This window comes from Strigops habroptila, chromosome 2, assembly GCF_004027225.2.
Source record: "Strigops habroptila isolate Jane chromosome 2, bStrHab1.2.pri, whole genome shotgun sequence".
Taxonomy (NCBI): domain Eukaryota; kingdom Metazoa; phylum Chordata; class Aves; order Psittaciformes; family Psittacidae; genus Strigops; species Strigops habroptila.
The window spans coordinates 35,996,558-36,020,342 of record NC_044278.2 but is presented as its reverse complement, the minus strand read 5'-3'; the positions used below and the strand labels follow the sequence as shown (position 1 = coordinate 36,020,342).

Genomic DNA, 23,785 nt, shown 5'->3' with positions numbered 1-23,785 from the left:
TACTTAGTTCCTCAGTATGTTGGAAGATACGGTTCCTAATCCCTTTCAGTGAGAGAGTTGCAGTAGATGGAAATACTACTTCATTGTTACCAGGTGTTCTGGGAATGCATTCAGCACCCTCCCTTCTCATTTGGTATGAAGAATAGTGTTACTGAATATATTAATCTTTATCATTTACACTTTAAAAGTTATGTTTAAGGATGGTTCCTGTGTATGGATATTATTTTTAATTGAAAGCATAGCTATATATAGTTGGTAGTAGTATCAGCTGGCTTTCTTAGCTTTGTGTGCTATTTCAAACAGCCAAGAAATGTTTTCTTGCTTGACTAGCCAAAGATTTGCAAAACACATTTTATATGTATTGGTTCTGTTCTTGGAAGTCTACATATTGAAAGTTCTTAGCATGAAATAATATCTTACTATATTTATGTGTTCAGGCTTTCAGAACTGAAAGGAAATATAATGTCATGTGTAGAAAATTGTGTACCTCTTCTGAAAAGTTGTAGGGAAAAGGCAGGTCCCTGCTGCTTTTTCGGATTTTGTATATGTGCGTCATTGGCAATTACTGCTTTTCGAAAAGGTCGGTTACGAATACAACTTGTATAGTACTGGCTTCTCAGTTCTTTTTCTCCTTTGATAGGCCCCAAAGTTGAAGAGAGTAGAAATAGCGCTCTTAAAATGACATCTTTATTCCTTTGCTGCAAGGGAATAAGATAAATAGCAGTCGGAAGTGCCAGAACTAGGCTGCTTTGGAAGTAGATGGCCTCTGGTATTCTGTCCTGTGGCCAGTCTTGTAATGGGTTTGGATATTTGATTCAGCATGTTGCACTTTCATTTTACTGGGGCAGCTAATTGATGTGGAGGGTATCTTTGTTGCTACTTACTTTTTTCTAGATGTAAAAGGCTGTAATTCACAAGTTTCTTATCAGTTCTGCAACCAAAATTATATGCCTCTGTTAAAAAGACAATAGTTCTAGATTTATTCTTACAAACTTGCTGTTCTGGTGTTCACATGCACTTGATTTCCTAGAATAACCATGCTTCTAGTCATGTTTCCCGATATATACAAAGCTTTTTGCATGTCCTTTTTTTCTGGGGGAATAACCTGACACTTGGCTATGTCAGTGCAAATTTTATTGTGCCAAGCTTATAAAATGATCCATATTACTCTGTGACGTGTTCTCATTGTTTATCATCCCACTGGTTTGTGTGCCATGTGCAAAATTTGTTAGTAATTGTGTAGTTTTGTCTGTGTAATTGGTAATATTGAATAGTATGGGATTGAGTATGGTATGTGAAGAGTTTGGCTAAGAATGTTGTCCTGTTTGTTGAAATTGTGTTAAGAATTCTGGTTTTGATCAGCGGAGGTTTGTGGGTTTTTTTTACACCTATTTACTTCCATTTAATTAGACAAGTGTGTAAAAACTGCAGTACAGAAATGCAGGTGATCTCGTAACATCTTTCACATTTATGATAAAGTATTCATTTAATCTTAGTTATGACTGTAGGAAGTTGCTCTAGTGGCTGTGAGTTTCACTAAAGGGGTTTTTGTCCAGAGATGATGGTTTGATTTCTTCTCTCCATTCCCCCTACTCCTCCCCTCTTCCTTTCTGTGCTATTTTGGACTACATCCTGTTTTTCAAGATCTAGTACAAGTTATGTCTGTAGATTTCTCTGGATTCTTGATTATATCATAAAACTCTTGAGTGCAGCTTCTCTGGGTTTCTCATCTTAAAATATTTAAGCATTTTTTTGGTGTATTACATGATAAATATTGGAAACTGAGGTTTTTTGTTATGATGCTGATGCATCTTTTGCGTTTAGAATCAGAGCGGAAATATTTCTTAATATCATGGTAGAAGAGACTAAGATATTTAACATTTAATGATTTATATGGTGGTTGCTTGGATATTTTTAATGTATTATGGATGTTAATCATATGTGTGTATTAGGAAATCCATATTAACTAAAAAAAAAAGGGGGGGATACTCAATTAGAATAAATTTGAAGACCATGTATTAAACTAATTGCCTGAAGAAAAAGATTCCTTTGGGATATATCATTCTGTTTTGTTAGTATATTGCAACATGTTTATCCAAAACGAAATTTTGTTTTAAGTGCAAGAAAAATGAGGTGTTGCTTTCTACCTGTGTTGGTCTGAAACAGCTTTAAAGACTTACTCCACCAGGAAACTGAACCTGTTGCTATCATTGTCTAGTTGTTTTGTGAACCACTGCTAGATGTTATTATGATTAAAAACAGAGAAAACTTTCAATGTCAGTACAGCAGTATAGTTTGTCTGTCTGCTCATATGAAGAATATGAATTGGCAAGAATTGTAGGCTGCACTGAGCACATCCTCATGTAGCGAAAACGAGTACTATTGTGTAAACTTAGGTGTCCAGTCTGTTGTCTCTTTCAGGCTTTGTAATTTATCCCATTCTGTACATTCCCAAAGCTTTTCATTCCACTTTTAGAGTGTGCTTCAACAACTAGTAGGAAGCCACTAATGCCTCAGTGCTCAGAATTTTTTGAATTACCTCTATTCCTTAGTGCTTTGCTGTAAAAGTTCATGTCTTGCTGAGAAAAGCCTTCATTACTTAAGTGAAATTAAGCCTATATTTTTTTGCTGCCCATAATACTGAGAATGTATTTTGATTTTTCCCATTGACTTTTGAGCATCCAATAATGCTCTTTGTAGCAGAAAAGGGAGAGCAGTCAAGCTGAACATGAAGTAACATTGAAAGTTAATTATCCCTTTTTAAAACGAAGTAAGAATAAATCTTTTTTAAAAATCTTAATAGTGTCACATCTTTCAATGATTAGCATTTGGATTAATGCTTTAAGGAACAAACAGGGTTCTTAAAGTGTTCTGGACAGTGAACTTTGCTGTACAGCTTGGAGAGGTGTAAGTATTACATCCATTTTGGAAATGGATGAACAGCTTGAAGTGTTTGATATAGCCATGAGCAAACTAGATTTAATGATCAGAAATAAGGAACCAAGAGCATTTAGTCAGTCTTCGGTACAAACCTGAGACATACTATTTTCTTGAAATAGTGAAAAGTAGACATGATATAATAATTACTCTGCAGATGATAGAGTATCAACTGCAAATGTGTGTATTCGTTTTAATCTAGAACATTGTTTTAATTTAAATATTAAACCATGATTTATCATTGCTTCTGGTGTTCTGTGGCTGCCTGTAAAGGGCTGAGGTTGCAGTTGGACCTGCAATATCAAAGTCCTCATTGGCTGTATTGCCAACAACATGGGTTTTAGGTTCCAGAATGGCAGCCTCCTGCATAAATGAACTGTAGTATAATTGGAAGAAAGTATAGCATTGTGTTGCTTAGCAGCATGAGATTGAATCTCTGTCTGAAACATGTGCGTACTAAAGTTCTTAGATCTGATTTTTTTTTTTTTTTTAATTTTAGTTTTGAGGTTGTTTCCTGCTGTAGCTTATTCTTTTAATCCAAGGTGAAAGAAAGTCTTGCCTGCTTCTTTGCCTATTCATTGTGAATTCAAGAAAAAGGCTGCATAGTAAGTGAAAGTCATAGTTCAAAACATTCAAGCAATTTTTAAAATAGATTTTAGCGTTTTCCAGATAGAAGTGACTTACTGAGTTTGCTTTTCTTAGCTTACTGCATGCATTTACTGGGTTTTTTTTTTTTTCATTCACTTGACTTAAAATCATAGAATCAACTAGGTTGGAAAAGACTTCTAAGATCATCAAGTCCATCCATTACCCCAGGACTGCCAAGAGCACCACTAAACCATATCGCTGGGGGCCTCATCTACATGGTGATTCCACCACTTCCCTGGGCAGCCTGTTCCAATACCTGATTACCCTCTCTGTGAAGAAATTTTTCCTAATATACAATCTAAACCTTGCCTGGAACAGCTTGAGGCCATTTCCTCTTGTCCTATCACTTGTTACCTGGGAGAAGAGACCAACCCCCGCCTCACTGCAACGTCCTTTCAGGTAGTTGTAGAGAGCGATAAGGTCCCCCCTGAGCCTTCTCTTCTCCAGGCTAAACAACCCCAGTTCACTCAGCTGTTCCTCATAAGACTTATTCTCTAGACCCTTCACCAGCCTTGTTGCCCTTCTCTGGACCTGCTCCAGCAACTCCATCTCTCTCTTATATTGAGGGGCCTGGAACTGAACCCAGTATTCAAGGTGCAGCCTCACCAGTGGGGATGGTCCCTTTCCTGGTCCTGCTGGCCACGCTATTTCTGATACAGATACTTCATTCTCGTTTTGGAAAGTCTGGTTTGTTTTACTGTCATGACCAAAATTCTCATCTCCTAGCATAAAACCTCACATTATCTAGGTACTTACCAGTGCTTTGAATGTATTTTCTTAATCATTTGGAAACAAGAATTTAACTAATAGAATTGCAGGGGCTGTAAATTCTACGTCCCTTCTCCTTCTGTCATTGAGATGTATTGAATATCGTTGAGGATACAGTTTCATGCCAGTGTAACTCCCACTGAAGGTTCCTGGGAGTGAAGGATTGGTCATACTGGATGAGAGGCTCAGTCTTGCTCAGTTCTCTGTCCATGACAGCGACCTGGAACGTATGCCTAGGGAAAAGCATGGCAGCAAGGCCACAGCTCACTGCAGGGAACACCGTTAATTGCCTTAACATTTGCTGCTTTTGTATGTAAGGCATTGACTGCTTGCTTTCTTGGTGCTCTATCTTTGACGTTCTCTGTGACATGAGCAAAGCATTTGTCCTTCAAAACAGGAACTGCAGTTGACTTTCCTGTTTGGTAGCTAGAACTAAGTGTATGATCTGAAGACCTGACCTCTTGTTACATTGTCTGTGAAAAAGCATCATGTACCTTAAGTAACCAGTGGTACACTGTCTAACCATTACATGCCTTGACAGTTATTGGCAAATGAACGTCTTTTAGAGGAAGACATGTGTTGCTGCTGTCCAGTTCCATTTCAGGGTCTGACCTTCATTGATTATTGCCTTGAAGTGAGACTGTAAGTCTAATAAGGTAATATTCATAATTTGTTGCTCAAGGAGGAGGAAGCATCATTGCATAAAACTACCATTTTCTGCAGCATTTCTCTACAGACTCTTCAGCATAGAATGCTGTGTAGCTGGTACTTGAAGGTCTGAATGCATGCAGATGACTCCTTTGAGACCATATTTATGGGGTTGATAGTTGTGGTCTTTCTGCTTTGCCCTTGACCTGACAGTATGCGGTGATGGTTTCTTTGGGAAGTTCACTTTCTGTGCTTTTACTGCACAGAACGTGCAGTAAATCTCACATGAATGGTAGGTGTAGGAGCATCTTGTCGCAGGACATCCCTCTATTGTGTTACATGATATTAGGGGCAAATAAATGGTATGTTTTCAAGAATGTTCCCAGTGCTCCAGGAACTTATGCTGCCAAGTGTCTTAACTTCAGATGTATTATGTGGAAAGAGAAACCAAAAAGGTTACTTGAAGTAACCTGTTTTTCAGTCAGAACAGTTTTAGTTCTGTTCAGTCAGAACAGCGACAATTATGGTTACTCAGAATCTGTCTTCTACTGTATCATTTAGAAATTTCTTGCTTTGAAATAATGTGTTGGAGCCTGATGCAGTTAAGTCCCATGTACATTCACTTCTTTATTAGAAGGAATCTAAATTAATTGTCTTTGTAATATAAACTATTTGAACTAACGTTTTCTCTGATTGCTGCTTATCAGGTATTTTTTAAGCATTGAAAGTTAGACACTTCTTGCTCTACTGATAGTAGCTTAATGACACGTTTTTCATTAATCATTGAATACATTTCAGTTTTAGTGCATGTCAGTGTTAATGAGCAAATCGCTGAGACCACCAGTTTTCTATTACAATTATATAAATAATTTTCCCTTCCTGAAAGACATAAGGCACAGAGAAGAAAGAAAGTGATAAATGCGTGGGGGTGTGCATAGATGTAACTACTGAATTAGGTCAGTGTTACAGTTTTGGGGGAGGTATTTCTAGATGAGAAGGCGTTCTGGTTAAAATAAAGGAATAGGGTAGAAGGTTAGATTCCCAAGTCTAGAATTTTTAGACTAAAATCTAAGTCATAACCATTGTGATGAGTCAGTATTTATCAGGATTTTAAGAAGGCAGATCCCAGAATCCTATATGAAACACATCTGTGATACCTTTCAGCCTAAAATTTGTATTGCTGCAGTTAAACTTTTTTGCAGTACAGCACTTACTATGAAAAAGCACATCTTCTGTGAGATCCCATTAAGATGTGAATGTTCTTCTGTAAATAATGCTCATTATTTTTTCTTAGCATAGTTGTATGATTTTTATAAAGCTTTGTTGTTGCATGTTGAGTAGACTAGTATCCCAGCATACGTTGTTGCCACACTTTAAATTAGATTTTGTGGCGCGTACTCTCTCTTGTATATAACCAGAAAAGTTGAAATGAAGGAAAGATAGGTCTGTGTCCCTACGTAGGGCTTACGTAATGCACAGGAATATGTCTTTTGAGGTCTGCTACTGTCATCTGTCACCTTGCATTTGCTTTTTTTTGAGACTTGATATTATAAGTAGCTAATTTAGGAGAAAGGCTGTATGTATTTGGGTATTTAATTTACTTTTGAGGAGATGACTTTGAGAAACTCAGATGAAAGCTGTGCTAGAAGTCAACTGTATTAGAAAAGTGTATCTCTTGATCGTTATATGCTAAAATGCCATTCTTTGTGTTTGCTTTTACATGTTAATCCTGTAACAGAGCAATATGTACATATTTGCTTCATATCTAGCAGTTATCTGGGAAGCTCTGTCTGATGGGCTTTTTTGCTGGCTTTGGAAAGGGTGCTTGATTTCTTTTCTTCCCCAAATGAAATTAACCTACTCTGACACATAGGAGGTTGCTGGCAGTGGAAGCTGAGGTGAGGCTCAGATGTCTAGCTGTACTAAATGCTTGAGCCTGGAAGGAGAGGCCCTTCCTGGAGGGCAGTACCATGTCCATCCTCTGCATGGTGTGCTGGTGTTGGAATGCTACTTGCAGTGGGTGTTGTCTTCTAAATGGGGAGCATGCAGAGTCAAAAAACCCATAGCTGTTTTTTCCTCGTGTTACTAAAGTTACAAGGAGTCAGGTGAAGCAAAAGCTGAGTTTCGCTTGTAATTTAGTGGTAGATCAGGGTGACGTAAGGAGATAGCAGAAGCATGGCAAATTGGAATTTGCTCGGTTAGTAATGGAAAGCAAATGTCAGTGGGATTCATTTGGCTTGGTCTTTGTAGCCTCATAACTGCTTGATGAACAGTGGACTAGTTTGTCATTTAATAGGCATCTGTCTCCATCTTGACACTGTATCAAAACATCCATTCAAAGCTTTGAGTAAAGAAGATAGGGTTGGTTTTTTTTAACATGACTTGCTGTGCCGAATGCAAAATCAAATATAGTAGAAATGAGCTATATATAAAAATTAATATAGAGTCTCCATTAGAAAGCTGGATACACACAGTTTGAATTGTTTCTGTTGTCTTGTGTGTATGCTTAAAAGCAAGGTGTCTATAAATAATCAATGTTTAAACAGGTATAAAGGCTATTCTTGAGCGGAGCCAAATTGTGCTGTCGTGAATTTTAACTAAAAGGTTGAGTAGTCTGAAATAGAGAAGTGATGGGAGTTCGAAATTTCATGGTTAATCAGTTCTAAAGACAATAAAGCAGTAGTGTGTTCTCCGTGGGCATGCAGTTTGATGTCTTCTCTGAAATATAAATGGTTAAATCAGTGGCTGAAAACAGGACTGGTGAACTGCTCCCTTCTAACACTGTTTAAAATCCATAAATTGGATTATAATTTGTGTTTACAAAAGCATGTTTTTATACTCTGTAATTAGAATGGAAATATCTGAAAAGGATATCCTTGCAATTTAGAATATATAGATGCTATAAGAAGCAGTGAGACCATTTACTAGTGTGTTTTTAGTTAGCTGCAGCATAACCTGAAGTTACCTTTGTATCTCTGAAGACATCACACAAATTGGAGGGGGGACGAGTGATGAACTCACTTAAGAAGTTGGCCTGTAAATGTTCCGTATTTACTAGCGTCTACAAAATTCTGCATATTTTTGTTATGCAGATTTTGTTTTACTCTGTGAATTTACAAGATTTTGAATAAATTGGTTATTTCAGTAGTAGTTTTCTTGTATGTCCTAGTTAAATTATGTCACTCACCTTGAGCAGAAAGGAATTTACAAGAATGCTTTGCCCAGACCCTTCAGCTAAACACAGGCAATATCTGAGGGTAAATCCACACTAGTGTAAGTGTGTCTAACAGGAGAGCTGCGGTTTTGTCCTGGCTCCCTGGCTGGCATTAGGATGAGTACTCTCTTGCCTTGTAGTACACCAGTTCAGGTAACTAAAAAACTGAAAAATCATCACAGTCTTTGTAAGTTTGGGAGTTTTCTGTGTTGTTGTTTCCTTTAGCACTCTGAACTGGCTCACTTCATGATAATTCAGCTAAAAGCACTAGAATAAGAAAGAGATGAAATTGAAGCTGCTTGCACTTGATGTAAGATTTTGTGGAACCATAACTGCCAGTGGTCACTTCTTTCTGCAGTTGAAACCAACCTAGACTAGGATTGCTGCTGAAAGGAGCAGTTTCACCTTTTCTGGCTTCTTTGCTACATCATTTCCTTGTTCAGGAAGAATGACTGTGATTAAGGAAGGTTTGTTGTGATGTTGGTTGGTTTAGGGCTGTTGAAAAGTACAATGTAATTTGGCAGAAGTTTGATTTCATTGGTTTATGCAGGTACCTGGAAGCCTCAGTTGGGTAGTGCAGGGGAAGTGACTGCGTTGAACTGCAGTAAGATTGCAGTGTGTGTGTTTATGTGTATGTGTGTATATATATAAGGCAGGAAACTTAATCTTGCTAATACTTTCTGGCTAGTGATCTTTCTAAGCATTAATAGAAAACTATTAAATACTCAGGGTATTTAAAAAAGAGCCCCAGTTAAAATATGTTCATTTTCAAAATTTCATTTAAAAAATCTCCCCCCAGTCCACCCTCCCAAAAGTTTGAGTTTATAATGTCTTTGTTCAGGACTTAGGAGGCTCACTGTGAATATGAATTCTGAAGGGCGGGGGTGGATTACAATTGACTGTATTCAAAGAATAGAGTTTTGTTCAAAAGTGAGCATTGTTTTAGTGGAGATCTCTGAGTTTGTTGGTGCTGTTAATATTGGAGACTGGGCAGAGGAGGGCTAGTGTATTCAGTCAAAATTTTTGTTGTATATGTAATGGCTTGCAAATCTGCGCTATTTAGGAAAGGATTTTAAAGTGTCTTGGAGAAAAAGATGATTTGAGATGAGATGTCATAATAAAACACTTAAAAATATGCATAGTGTTACAGCAGAAATTTCACTCTAACTTGTGAAATGGAAGCTTTTGCTCATTGAATCAGAAACTTGGCACTGCCAAGTGAATCTTGCTGAAAGCTCATACAGTCCTTTCTGCCACTATACCTGGCTGTTGAACTTCCTGAGTTCAAAAAGCTTGGTGTTCATGTGGTGCTTGGAAGTCTGAGTTGCTCTGGAAAATTTATGTTTTGTCTTCCGTGGTTACACAGTGCCCTGTGGCATAGAGTGAAATTGCTTTTATAATGTAATGCAGCTTTTTATTTCTGTGTGTAACACAATGAAGTTGAAACACATAGTGGCTGCTGAACTGTTTGTGTATCATGGTTACAAGATCAACAAGTAAACCTGATGTCAGAATTTTCTTAATATAACTACTGAAGTACTTAGTGGGGATGTGATGGGCTCTGTAGTAGGCCTGAGAGGCCAATGAACCCAGACATGTGCTAGAAGAAGGGAATACAGGTCAAATACCTTGGGTAAAAACAGATGTGCTAATAGAAGAAGTTTGGCTGCAGGGCCTCTATTAGTCTTGGCTGAGATAGAATCAATCTCTAACTCCCTCTCAGGCATCTGCAGCTAGACAGTGTCAAGAGAATAGTATTGGAAAAGATTATGAATTTGGCTGTTCCTGCTCTTAACTAGATCATTTCTGTATTCTGGATCAGCACCTTGAATTCAATTTGAAAATCTACTGTAGCAGTTCGGACGCAACAGAGACAGAGTGAATTGTGTTTTGGATATGTGTCAGTTTCTCAGTGGTATAGAGGTAATTATTAGTGTAATTTTTACTTAGAACATTTAAAATCATCTTGAATACTTCAAATGTTACCTTTTTATGTCAGTTGTACTCGATAAAAATAAGTACTAACTCTAAAATAAAGGATTCTTTATAGCAGTGGTATTTGGTTTTGTAGTGCTCTTTTCCAGGTATGGATTACTTTCATATGGATGTGTTCAATATAGCATATTGTCTTTTTTTTTCTTTCAGGTTATGCAATGGTCTCTGCAAGATGGCATGTTCTTGAGTTGGAGCTTTTTAAGGCAAGCATATGCTGGTACTTCAACTTTACTAAGTGGACTATAATTTCTTCTCTCACAACAACTACATAAGCAGACAAAATTGCAAAGATCTGCCCTGTGTCGAGTATGACAGCCACGACTCGTGGCTCTCCAGTAGGAGGGAATGATAGCCAGGGCCAGGCTCCTGATGGACAGTCCCAGCCTCCCCTCCAGCAGAATCAGGTATGATATTAACAAGTTGTCTAAAAATAAAGGGGTTCTTTAGGAATAGTGTTTCTGAATTGTTTGTGTTTGTATATTCCTAGAGATGTCTAGTTAAGTTTGATATTTTTGTGTGTGTCTGGAAGTCCAAAAAGATTCTAAAGGGATGAAGGCAATACTGTTGGCAAAGTAAATACAGTTGGGGAGCTCTGCATTGAAAAAAGATGCTCCTTTTTAAGGTATATGTACTTTGGATAAGAACCTTTCTTGGAGTAATATTAGAAGCTTTCTCAGAACTGTGTTGTAGAATTATCTGCCACTGATTGATAAAACTACTCTTCAGTTTATGCTCAGTTCTGCAAAAGCACTTTCTGAATAAAGCAACTTATTTGTTGGTATCAGCTCTTTAAGACTAGCTTCATCTAGGTCTCTGTTCATTGTACTAGACTCCCTGAAAATGTTTCTGTTGAACAGGTTGTCCTGCTTTCAGAAGACAAGCAAAAACTTTCAAACACTGCATCATAATGTTATGATTCTTTTTTCTTGATGAAAAAATACCAGAAAGGGTGCTATTAAACAGTGCAGCCAAACCCATTTGAAAGAAAAACCGCACTTTGTCATTTAGTTCAGTATGAAGGTGACAGTTGTTTAATACCATAAGGTTTAGTGGTTGTTACTTCCTGAGAATTAATTCTCTTTGGAACACATGTGGTGGCTTGACCCTGGCTGCCAGGTACGTCTCCACCATGCCGCTTAGTCCCTCCACCTCAGTGGGATGGGGGAGAGAATCGGAAGGGAAAAGTGAGAAATTGTAGGGATTGAGCTAAAGGCAGTTTCATAAGTGAAGGGTAAGGGGGAAGAACAAGTGATGCAAATGCAGTGACTCACCAGCAGCTGATGGATTCCCAACTAGGCCCCAAGCAACAGCTACCTTGGGGAAAAAAAACAAACCCTGTTTTATTGCTGAGTATGACACTGTATGATATGGAATATCATTTTGGTTAGTTTAGGCCAGCTGTCTTGCTAAATCCCCTCCCAGCTTCTTGGCCACCCCCAGCCTACTTACTGCTGGGAGGCAGAGTGAGAAAACACAAGGCCTTGAATCTGTGCAAGCACTACTCAGCAACACACAAAATATTGGTGTGTTACCAGTACTGTTTTGGTCACAAATTCAAAACCCAGCACCGTACATGGTGCAATGAAGAAAATTAACTCCATGCCAACCAGACATGGTGTGACATCTGAAAAATATGCTTGAGGTTTTGATCCTTCCTTGTCCTCCTAAGTCTTGCTGTTCTGATTTGAATCTGTTCTTGTCATTTCATGCTATTTCTATATACGGATAAGCCTGTATCTATAGAATGCATTGTATTTTGCATGGCCCATCAAAATGGGCTTTAACTAATCATGTTCTTGGAGGTTGGTGAGTAACCAGCTGTAATTGCTGTTACTCATTTTTAGCAAACTTCTTTAGAAAATGTTCTTCATGATTGTTTTCTTCTGTGCTGTTGCTGAAGTTTGTCTTTCTACCTAAAAATAGTCATTTTTTTCTGGAAAAGATTTGTGAAAACTGGTGCATCCATATTGGTTTTATTTTCACTTTCTGTATAAGTGGCCTCCTGAAATAGAGGACTTTTACAAAAAACCCCACACTTCCTGGGAAAGTAGCTTAATTTTTAAACTCGGAAGATAGAACGCAAATAGCATGTTTTATGCTCTATTTTTTTGTTAATAAATCTGAAATCAAATGATTTTATATATTTTATGATGACAGGTACTTACTTCAAGTGATTCTTTGAAACACAGTGTGAAGGAAAAATGCCAAAAGGCAGTATTTAAAGTATTTTCCATACCAATTTTAGACTTCTTCACCTGATTCTTCCAATGAGAACTCCCCAGCTACCCCGCCTGATGAGCAGGGCCAAGCAGATGCTCCACCCCAGCTTGAAGATGAGGAGCCTGCATTTCCACACACAGACCTGGCAAAGTTGGATGACATGATCAACAGGTATTTTCACACTTTCTTTCAGAGGGTGTAGATTATTTGTGCAAAGTATCTTGATAGTGTAATCGGGGTTCTTGCAGCTTTGTTTCACTGGATTTCTTGAAATACTTATTGAGTTAGAGTTGTAAAAAGAAAGAGGCTCAAATCAGAGGTTGGTTTTTTTGGCTTGGTTTGGCTTTGGTAGGTGGTTGGTTGTTGTTGTGGGAAGGTTTTTTTGTTCCCTCCCCTCCCCCACCCCCCCCTTTTTTTTTTTTAATGGAGTGCGCATCAGGGCTTTTAAAAATTTATTTTCTTACCCTATATTAAAAGCATTAACGAAGGGGCTATTTTGTTCTTGAATATAGGCCTCGATGGGTGGTTCCTGTATTGCCGAAAGGGGAATTAGAAGTTCTTCTAGAAGCTGCTATTGAACTAAGTAAAAAAGGTAAGCTGAAAAGACAACTGTTGATTATTGGGCCAGTGTGTAAAGTCTTTTCCTATTCTGTTGAATCCCTGGAGGAGGCTTAAAAATTCTTAATTATTTGTTACAACCCTGGTCCTGAATATTGTGTCAGAGTGGTGTGCAGAACCTTCACAGATCAGAAATTTTAGAAAGCCATCAATGTAGTTAGAAATCAGGTGCCTTAGCTTGAGTGGGGAAGTTGAATAAGCTCACAGCAATAAAAATCTTGTCATTCCTGTTCTACCTGTTTTCTGTATTCTCTTTGATATCAGACCTAGTGGGTTTGGTCTTTATGACAGATACTAAAACTCAAAGAATTCTAGGTTTTTAAAAGTAAGTTGCTAATCTAGTTTTCCAAATGTCTTGCCATAAATTTTTGTTCAAATTTTGCATACACATACTTTTGAGATCAGAGAAAAGGTAGAATTTTAAATAGCATGACTTAGACTAATAATTCTACTATATTGTTTGCTGTGTCTGACTTGCTTGGGAGTAGGAGAGTTCCATATCAGTATTGTGTATGTGTTTGTTAAACTAGTCAGATTGACAAGTTTATCATGTGTTCCGGAAAGTTCTGTTCTCCTGAAAAGTTGCTTTGGTCTCCTGTTGCAGTCAGTATTTGTTGCCCTAGTATTTCAGTATTAGCAGAAGTCAGATCAAAACATTCTTATAGGGTATCTACACTTACCAGGTAGTTGTGTTGTAAATACAGTGGCATACAAAGTACCTGTTCCTTACTTTTGCATAGCTGTATCAGGACGACTTCAGTTTCATGTTAATAAAGGTTATTCTTAGGCAATTCTAAGAATAAAAAGTTGATTGTGGTCATAATATTCTGGGTTATCTTGAATGTTTTCTGTAAGTCTTTTTTGCTTTGGAGCATTGTCTGGAGGAAAAAAAAGTTAGGGTGCATCCTTGTGATCCAGGATAGGATAATAACATCATGTTGCCAAAATTGATTTATTGGTAGTCGTGTTTGGAATTTGCTTCTTTGCATGAAGCTAGGTCTGGCAGGAGTCCTAAGGTGACTGTAGAATTTGCAAGTGAGTGCATCTGTTCAGGAGCAAAAGAAATGTCAACTTATGGAAGAAGAATGCAGCCATCTATGTGTCTGGACTGTTGGAACAGTGCAGTAAAAAGAAATTCTCTGCATGTGATTTGTGAGAGAGGAGATGTGTGTACTGCCAGCTATTAAGTCATCTTAAAAAAAAAAAAAAAAGGGCAAAACAAAAACACAACCCAAAAAACTGTCAATGGAATGAAGGAATAAGAACAGAACAAGATCTTCAGCTACTTCGAACATCAGTGTACTTCTCCAAAGCATCAGACTTAGTTGAAAGTTCCCAAACAAAAAGTCATTTTTTCCTCTTGAAATCTATTTGTATGCTTTATGCACTTTGATTTTTGTTAAGTTGTTGATGTTTAATTCTGAAAAGGGCTTGTGTATTGCTATTTACTTATTCTTCCTCTTGCTCTCTAGATGAATTCCAGTATGTATATATAAGCAACAATTTTTGGCTAAGGAGCAAACAAAGAAAGCAGTTAGGTGTTACCTTTACAGTTACATCCTACAGTATTTTTTTCCTTGCTACTTGAAGTTACATGATGGCTAAGATCATAGAATTGTAGAATGGTTTGGGTTGGAAAGGACCTTAAGATCATCTAGTTCCAAACCCCCTGCCACAGGCAGGGATGCCTCACACAGCATGTTGCCCAAGGCTCTGTCCAACCTGGCCTTGAACACTGCCAGGGATGAAGCATTCACAGATTCCTTGGGCAACCTGTTCCAGTGCCTCACCACCCTCACAATAAAGAACTTCTTCCTTATATCTAACCTGAACTTCCCCTGTTTAAGTTTAAACCCATTGTTCTGTCTCTGCAGTCCCTGATGAAGGGTGCCTTCTGGCATTCTTGTAGGCCCCCTTCAGATCCTGGAAGGCTGCTATGAGGTCTCCACGCAGCCTTCTCTTCTCCAGGCTGAACAGCCCCAACTTTCTCAGCCTGTCTTCATACGGGAGGTGCTCCAGCCCCCTGATCATCCTCGTGGCCCTCCTCTGGACTTGCTCCAACAGCTCCATGTCCTCCTTATGTTGAGGACACCAGAACTGTACACAGTATTCCAAGTGAGGTCTCATGAGAGCAGAGTAGAGAGGCAGGATCACCTCCTTCGACCTGCTGGTCATGCTCCTTTTGATGCAGCCCAGGATGCGGTTGGCTTTCTGGGCTGCGAGCGCCCACTGAAGCCGACTCATGTTCAGTTTCTCACCAACCAACACCCCCAAGTCCTTCTCCACAGGGCTGCTCTGAATCTCTTTCTCCACCCAACCTGTAGCTGTGCCTGGGATTGCCCCGACCCAGGTGTAGGACCATGCACTTGGCTTGGTTGAACTTCATGAGGTTGGCATCAGCCCACCTCTCAAGTGTGTCCAGGTCCCTCTGGATGGCATCCCTTCCCTCCAGCATATCAACCGAACCACACAGCCTGGTGTTGTCAGCAAACTTGCTGAGGGCACACTCAGTCCCACTGCCCGTGTCGCCAACAAAGATGTTGAACAAGATTGGTCCCAACACCGACCCCTGAGGGACACCACTCGTTACAGGTTTCCAACTGGACATTGAGCTGTTGACCACAACTCTCTGCGTGCAGCCATCCAGCCAATTCTTTATCCACCAAGTGGTCCATCTATCAAATTGATGTCTCTCCAGTTTAGAGACAAGGATGTCGTGTGGGACGGTGCCAAATGCTTTGCACAAGTCCAGGTAGATGACGTCAACTGCTCTGCCCCTGTCCATCAGTTCTGTAGCCCCATCATAGAAGGCCACCAAATTGATCAGTCATGATTTGCCCTTAGTGAAGCCATGTTGGCTGTCGCCAGTCACCTTGTTGTTTTCCACGTGCCTTAGCATGTTTTCCAGGAGAATCTGCTCCATGATCCTGCCAGGCACAGAGGTGAGACTGACTGGTCTGTAGTTCCCCGGGTCTTCCACCTTCCCCTTCTTGAAAATGGCGGCTATATTTCCCTTTTTCCAGTCCTCAGGAACTTCACCTGACTGCCATGATTTTTCAAATATGATGGTCAGTGGCTTAGCAACTTCATCTGCCAGCTCCTTCAGGACCTGCAGATGGATTTCATCAGGTCCCATGGACTTGTGCACATTCAGGTTCCTAAGATGGTCTCGAACCTGATACTCTCCTACAGTGGAACCATCTTCTATTTAAAAAGATGGTTCTTCTTGAAATAACTTTCAGTGCTCAAGGAAAATGATAGGGCGCTCAACTGGGTAACTGACACTGTTTTGGTAGCTCAAAACTTGGCAGACATTGTTTCAGAGTTGTTTATGTATAGAGAAGTAATATAAATGATTCTCTTGTTAACAGATCAAAAAATTTATGTTCCATTATCTCAGTAGGATGTAAAATTGGACACCTTGCTACCTGTCTATAGGCATTTTTCTTAATCTGAGGAGTTCTGCTTCAAAAGGGAAGAATTTAAAGGAGAAATAGAAAAATAGCTGTTGAATTACTTAATTTTTATATTGCAGTTTGTAACTCATCTGGATTATGAAGCAACAAAACCTAAAAGCTTTTCTCAAGCACAGTTTTCGAGTGTTTGGGATTTTTAAATAGCTTTTATTTTTCCCATTGCCAATGGCTATCAGCATTCTGGAGTGACTTTCGGGTAGCTGCTATCTTTGTGACCCTGTCTATAAAATAAGTGGTATTTGCATCTTCTATAAATCTTTTCAGCAACTGAAATCGAAAGGGACATAACTGAATTGAAAGTACTCATCAGAATTAAATGTTGTCATTACCACATTGAAGTGCAGGGAGCAAATTTGACAGAGTAGTATGAATCTTGTCTAGACTGTGACTTGCATTATTCCTGGCAGATGCCTTTATTTATGGAAGATTATCTTTTTATGTGTAGGCATAGATGTATTATTCTTCATTAAGCAAGTCATGAGAGTATCAAATCATAGTCTGGAGTTACTTGCTAATAGAAGAAAACCTACTTGAAAAATAGTGTTTAATAGCAAGACCGATGTTTATATTCACAATAATTCTACAATACTTATGAATCATTTTGAGTAATGAGATTTGCTTCAGAGAGAAATGCTGTAGTGAGTTGGATGCTATAAATTTAAAAGTTAAAAAAAAAAGCTGTTTGTTTTATAGGCAAGAATATTCTCCGCTCTTTCTTTCAAAATTCCCTCAACAGCTCTGCGTTGCTCCACCTTTATTATGGATATTGTTGCTTCTAATGTTTTCATTCTGTTTTTAACATGCTGCTGAAACTTTCCAGTGTGACATACACGCAAGCAAGGTGCAAGGCAACGTTTACTATTTGTAGCTTATTTAAACTGAAATGAGATTTCACTGTGCAACAATACCAACCACAACTACAGGCTGTGCAAAGGATGGTTTGAGAGCAGCCCTGCGGAGAAGGACTTGGAGGTGTTGGTTGATGAGAAACTGAACATGAGCCGGCTTCAGTGTGTGCTCGCAGCCCAGAAAGCCAACCATATCCTGGGCTGCGTCAAAAGAAGCGTGACCAGCAGGTCGAGGGAGGTGATCCTGCCCCTCTACTCTGCTCTCGTGAGACCTCGCTTGGAGTACTGTGTTCAGCTCTTGGGCGCCCATCGCAAGAAGGACATGGACCTGCTTAAGCGAGTCTAGAGGAGGGCCACAAAGATGCTCTGAGGGCTGAAGCGCCTCTCCTGTGAACACAGGCTGAGAAGCTTGGTCTTGTTGAGCCTGGAAAAGAGAAGGCTCCAGGGAGGTCTCCCAGTACCTAAAGGGGGCCTATAAGAAGTCTGGAGAGGGACTTTTTACAAGGGCATGTAGTGACAGGACAAGGGGGAATGGCTTTAAACTGAAAGAGAGTAGGTCTAGATTAGCTGTTAGGAGGAAGTTCTTCACTGTGAGGGTGGTGAGACACTGGCTGGCACAGGGTGCCCAGAGAAGCTGTGTCTGCCCCATTCCTGGCAGTGTTCAAGGCCAGGTCAGATGGGGCTTGGAGCAACCTGCTCTAGTGGAAGGTGTCCCTGCCTGTGGCAGGGGGGGTTGGAGCTAAATGATCTTTAAGGTCCCTTCCAACCCAAACTGTTGATCAACCTTGATCCTGAGTGTTTATTTTTGATGAATTACAAAGGCTTACAGAGCAGGAAAGAGGCAGGCCCTAGAAGCTTAAAAAAAAAAAACAAAAAAACAAAAAAAAGGAAAATTTTGCGTGTATGAGCACATGTGCTTCTAAAAGTTAGGCAGCCCAATAATGGGAATTGTTTCCAGTATCCTTTAAAGACCATCTCTCTCTGGATGATCCATCTGCGTTTCTGTGGGACCACTCTTGAGTTCCTTACTGAAATGGTATCTTCTGCATTTGCTTGAAATGGTTGGGTTTTGCCATCTGCCTAAAGCAAGGACACCATATTCGTCCTCATGTTCCAAAGTTCCTTAGCCAGGTATTTGGGCTAGAATCAATGCAGTGAAACTAACTACAGTAGGGTCAGTGCAGTGTGTTGATGTAGAAGGACTATTACACTCCTGATGATTTGATGAATAAGAGTTATTGAAAGCCTGCCAGAATCTGAGAGGGCCGTGTGTAGCCACTATGCCCATGGGCAAGTGGAGGTTGCCTCAGAGCGTATTGGCTCCAAGTCACTGTCAGTTCTACAGGGTGTGAGCTAGCCCTTACCAACCCACCATAAGGTTTCTGCATTGCCCTTACTGAGGCTCCAGGTCTTGGGTGGGGGGAGCATCACTGGCACAGCGCTGTTACGAGTGTGGAGCCAGCTCAGCTCTGGGGTTGCAGCTATGAAGCTGTGTAATCCAAAGGCATGGAGAAGAGGAGCTGGGTGATTTTGCACGGGGCCTTGGTGTTACAACCATATACTGTTGAATACTCCTCAGATGCATCAGTGTTTGTTCATAAACATTTGTATCTGGACTGACAAGTTTTATGGACCCAGAATGTTTCTGCTCTTGAGGCAGGGTTAAACCATGTGGAGTGTATTATCTGGCAAAGTGACCACTTTTAAGCACAGGTACAGAAATGAAGTGGCCCTCTGTTCTTTATTCACGCTCATTGGAGCTCCTGTATACTTTATGTTGCACATCATCTTTTCTTTTCCTGTTCACTTTTTTTCTCACTGCATAATTCATTTCTCCAACTTCTCTCTCAACCATATCACGTTTTAAAAATAATTTTAAAATTATCTAAAGGAGTGCAAGGAGGTGGCTTTACTAGAACATTAATCCTTCAGGTTTTTGTCCATTCAAGAGTACATTAAGTTTGTCTTCATCCAAGGCTTCTCTTTTTAAAATTATTCTGAAACTGTAAACACCAAACCTTTGAAGTCCAAATGTTGTTTGACCCCAGCTAGAAACTAAGCACCACAGAGCCACTCCTCCAGTGGGATGGGGGAGAGAATTGGAAGGGTAAAAGTGAGAAAACTTGTGAGTTGAGATAAAGACAAAAAGGTAAAGCAAAAGCTACACACACAAGCAAAGCAGAACAAGGAATTCATTCACCTCATCCCATGGGCAGGCAAGTATTCAGCCATCTCCAGGGAAGCAGGGCTCTATCGCACATAATGGTTAGTTGGGAAGATAAATGCCATCACTTTAAACACCCCTCCCCTTTTTTCTTCCCCCAGCTTTATATGCTGAGCATGACTCCATATGTTATGGGATACCTGTTTGGTCAGTTGGACAAACACAGTTTGTCCCAGCTGTGTCCCCTCGCAACTCCTTGCACACCCCCAACCTGCTCGCTGGTGGGGTGTTGTGAGGAGCAGAAAAGACCTTGGCTCTGTGTAAGCACTGCTCAGCAATAACAAAAACATCCCTGTGTTATCAACGCTGTTTCCAGCACAAATCCAAAACATGGCCTCATACCAGCTACTGTGGGGAAAATTAACTGTATCCCAGCCGAAGCCAGCACACCACATCACTGCAATGTTTAAAAGTTCATGTACCAACTAATGAAATTGCGTATCTAATAGTTTGTTTTTCTTTTTTCTATTTTAATATAGGCCTTGATGTCAAAAGTGAAGCATGCCAGCGATTTTTTCGAGATGGGTTGACAATATCTTTCACAAAAATCCTTACAGATGAGGCAGTGAGTGGCTGGAAGTTTGAGATCCATGTGAGTTTCTGAAGTTGTGTTCCTGAGAAGTGTAGTAAGTTAAATGAGGAAGGAGACTGCTTTTGTGACTATGAGGAGGCTGCAGGGACTGAATCTCATTTTTGAAACTCATCTCAGCAGAGAACTGGGAGAACTCTTGCACACATGGCTCTGGGTGGGTGGTAGGGGAGTCATCCTTCTATCGTTGTTTCACCTTATTGTCTCTGGTGTTTTTGGAAGGAAATAAAACATCAGAGATGGTCTGGGGAGGACCAGAACTTTGTATGTTCAGTAGTGCAGCTCTTGTTAGGCAGGCTGTCTTTGGCCAGATGTCTAGAGACCTGCTTATTTTTATGTGCGTGCTACGACATGAAAACTTGTTTTTTAATAAAAGCTTTTAGCAGTCTGATAACTTCTGAATGTTTGTAGCAGCTGCTTGATTACAAAAACTAACTGTTGGACAGCTAGTCAAGTGCCAAGTGAGAAACTGTAAAGTTCTTCATAAGAAAATCAGTATCTGGAGAGAAATAGGTGAAAGAAGGAAAAGTTAATAGTTCAGTGGTGATTCACGAGTGTCTCCACCAAAAATATTTCTGTCTTTTTCATAAATTTAGTTTTTGCTGAAAACAGATTGCTTAAAGCTTGTTTAAAGTCTTTATTGGGAGAAGTACAAATTAAAATACAGTGCTGTAAAAACTCTTAAGCAGCTCTGCACACTGAGTACAAATGGTTCAGAGTTTCTAGTTCATACTCATTGTACAGTCACCACATTCTTGGTTGTTGTTTTTTTCTTAATAGAGATGTATTATTAACAACACTCATCGACTAGTGGAACTATGTGTGGCCAAGCTGTCCCAGGATTGGTTTCCCCTTCTTGAGCTTCTTGCCATGGCCTTAAATCCTCACTGCAAATTCCATCTATACAATGGTACTCGTCCCTCAGAAACAGTTCCTGCAGGAGTCCAGCTCGCTGAAGATGAACTTTATGCCCGTCCTCCTGACCCACGATCACCAAAGGTGTGAGACCATTTTCAGACCTATGTTTTATGCAGCGTTAGCTAATTACACAGTAACTATAGAGAAGTGTTTTTAGGGGAGGGGAAAAACCCCTTCATGATATCACTAAGACGTTCTGCTGCTTTTGACTCTTAACCAATAATGATTTAATGTGCATTTCTCCTTCTAACCCATTCAGTCTTTGGTCCACCATCAAACTGTCATGTGTTTCTGTGGTAAGCTGGCACAACTCTATTGGAATGCTGTTCCTACTGTGCTAATTGGCTTGCTTGTATTTGCCAGTTGATGGATTTACCTTCTCACTCAACGTGATTTTGTAGGTGACATATTTTGAGGAGGAGATTATGTGCTAAAGTAGGAATTTTCTCTCCTCTTTCTTATAGTTCCCAGTGATGGGAGAAATGTTTTTAATTGGGCATGGGATGTTACTGTCAGTGTGGTTTGGGGGTTTGAGTTATTTTGTCTTTGATTTGGTGGGGTTTATTTGGTTTGGGTTTTTTGAACTAGCAGTGCATATTAGTAATCTGTTCTGGTTCTTGGGCCTGAATTTTTCAGAATTGTGCCTAAATGGCATTGGTACAACTTCAGGACCTATGTGAATTATATTATTGTTGCTATCTATCTTTTTTTTTTTTTTTTTTTTTCTCCTCCTTCTTTTTAGTAGAACTGCTAGCTATCGATATGTGAGAAGCAAAGATAAGGAACTCCAGTGTCCTTGGACTTCCTTACATTACTAACTGTGTTTAGAAGAATGTTCTGCATTCTCACTGCTTTTATATACAACATTATCACATGCAGGACCTGGAAAAAAAACAAACCCAGAATCATCATGTTTTCTGTAGTAACTTAGCAGCCAAAGCTGAACCTGAAGTATAATCATTTTTATTTCTATATACTTGATAAATTTCTCTGAATAACTAATATACAGCATCTGTTCTTTGACATAACAGGAAAGATCTTGTTGCTTATTTCTAAGCATTTCTTTAAAACTGAATATTTAGACTATAAAAGCAAGCCCACTGTCAGTTCTGTTACGTTCTAACAGTTAATTGTGTAAAGACTTATTTTAAAGCAAACTTTGTTACTAACAGGTACTTGAAAGTATTTCTGGGTGGTAATTTGTGGATGTCAGAAAATAACTGTTTATTATATTGCAGGGTTGGCTAGTAGATCTTATCAACAAGTTCGGCACATTAAATGGATTTCAGATCTTGCATGATCGCTTCATGAGTGGATCAGCATTGAATGTTCAGATAATTGCAGCTCTCATCAAGTAAGGTTTTTTTTTTCTTAATAATTTAAATATTTGGAAAAGTTGGACTAAATATAAAATATGTGAGTGCAAAGCTTAGTCTTCTCTTGAGGCAATTCCCCTCACTCCATCTCTTAATTAGTTTTAGCACGTTTACCTTCAGTGTTTCATGTGCTTGTAAATAGACTTGAGATTCTTGAATTAATTGCTGCTTACTATCATAGTATTACACAACTACTGGTTATGGCACTTTGATCCCTTTTTTTCTTTCTTTTTAGGCCATTTGGACAATGTTACGAATTTCTAACATTACATACAGTGAAGAAATACTTCCTTCCAATTATAGAAATGGTTCCACAATTTTTAGAAAATTTAACAGATGATGAACTGAAAAAAGAAGCAAAGAATGAAGCCAAAAATGATGCTCTGTCAATGATAATCAAATCTCTAAAGAACTTAGCTTCAAGAGTACCTGGACAAGAAGAAACTGTAAAAAACTTAGAAATATTTAGGTTAAAAATGATACTTAGGTAAGATACGCCTAATGGGATATGCTACTGCTGACATGTTTTTTCACACTTCTTACATTTAATTTCTCTTACAGGTTGTTACAAATTTCTTCTTTCAATGGTAAAATGAATGCACTAAATGAAGTTAACAAGGTAATATCCAGTGTGTCATATTATACTCATCGGCATGGTAATCCTGAAGAGGAAGAATGGCTTACAGCTGAAAGAATGGCAGTAAGTTCTCCTCTTCACTGAAATGCATTGACTACATTTTCTTCCTCCTTATTACTTTAATTGTAGGAGTTGTTATATATTACGCATCTTGCACGCACTGCTATTTTCATATCTAGTGTTATAAACAGTAGGTATCATGTCATGGTAATAAGTCATTTTAATAATAGTCTTTCTGTGGGGAAAAAAAAAAGGTTGTATTTGTTTCAAAGCTGCAGTTCAGAATTATTTTCAGTTCTGCTGAAATGATTCTTTAAAAAGGAATCCTTGAATAGCTGGGGTTTTGTAGAGTGTTCTCTCCCACCTCGCCCCTCAAAAAATCCCTAAAACACCACCAAACCTAGATAAAACAGGTGTGATTCATTTGAAACTTTAGTGCCACTGCACCTAAATACCAAAATGTTCATTTAAATAAGGATGTAGTCTAGGGTTTGTGCTTCAAGTAATGTTTTCTTAGTAGAGTTCTTAAGTGACTACTCTGTTTTTCACATTTAAAAAGATGGATTCTTTGGTACAGAAAGTTCTAGTTACCGCATTTTTATTTTATTTAATATTTACATACTTTAAATAGTGATTTTAGCCCTCTACTCTGCTCTTGTGAGTCCCCCA

At 39.1% G+C, this 23,785-nt stretch overlaps 1 protein-coding gene and 1 long non-coding RNA gene across 3 annotated transcripts in view; both read left to right on the top strand.

The window, feature by feature from the left end:
• Positions 1-23,785, top strand: part of USP9X (ubiquitin specific peptidase 9 X-linked) — a 104,561-nt gene that overhangs the window by 15,527 nt on the left and 65,249 nt on the right. For both annotated transcript variants that reach the window (XM_030477087.1, XM_030477086.1), the window contains exons 2-9: positions 10,361-10,614; positions 12,456-12,601; positions 12,943-13,022; positions 20,076-20,188; positions 20,966-21,184; positions 22,342-22,457; positions 22,715-22,966; positions 23,041-23,179. In XM_030477087.1, the coding sequence (XP_030332947.1) occupies positions 10,519-10,614; positions 12,456-12,601; positions 12,943-13,022; positions 20,076-20,188; positions 20,966-21,184; positions 22,342-22,457; positions 22,715-22,966; positions 23,041-23,179 (1,161 nt within the window). In that variant the 5' untranslated portion in view covers positions 10,361-10,518. The remainder of the gene's footprint in view (positions 1-10,360; positions 10,615-12,455; positions 12,602-12,942; positions 13,023-20,075; positions 20,189-20,965; positions 21,185-22,341; positions 22,458-22,714; positions 22,967-23,040; positions 23,180-23,785) is intronic.
• On the top strand, positions 13,031-16,139 carry LOC115604206. Its single transcript, XR_003990152.1, has 3 exons — positions 13,031-14,394; positions 14,453-14,454; positions 16,122-16,139. It is a non-coding gene; the product is annotated as an uncharacterized LOC115604206 (long non-coding RNA).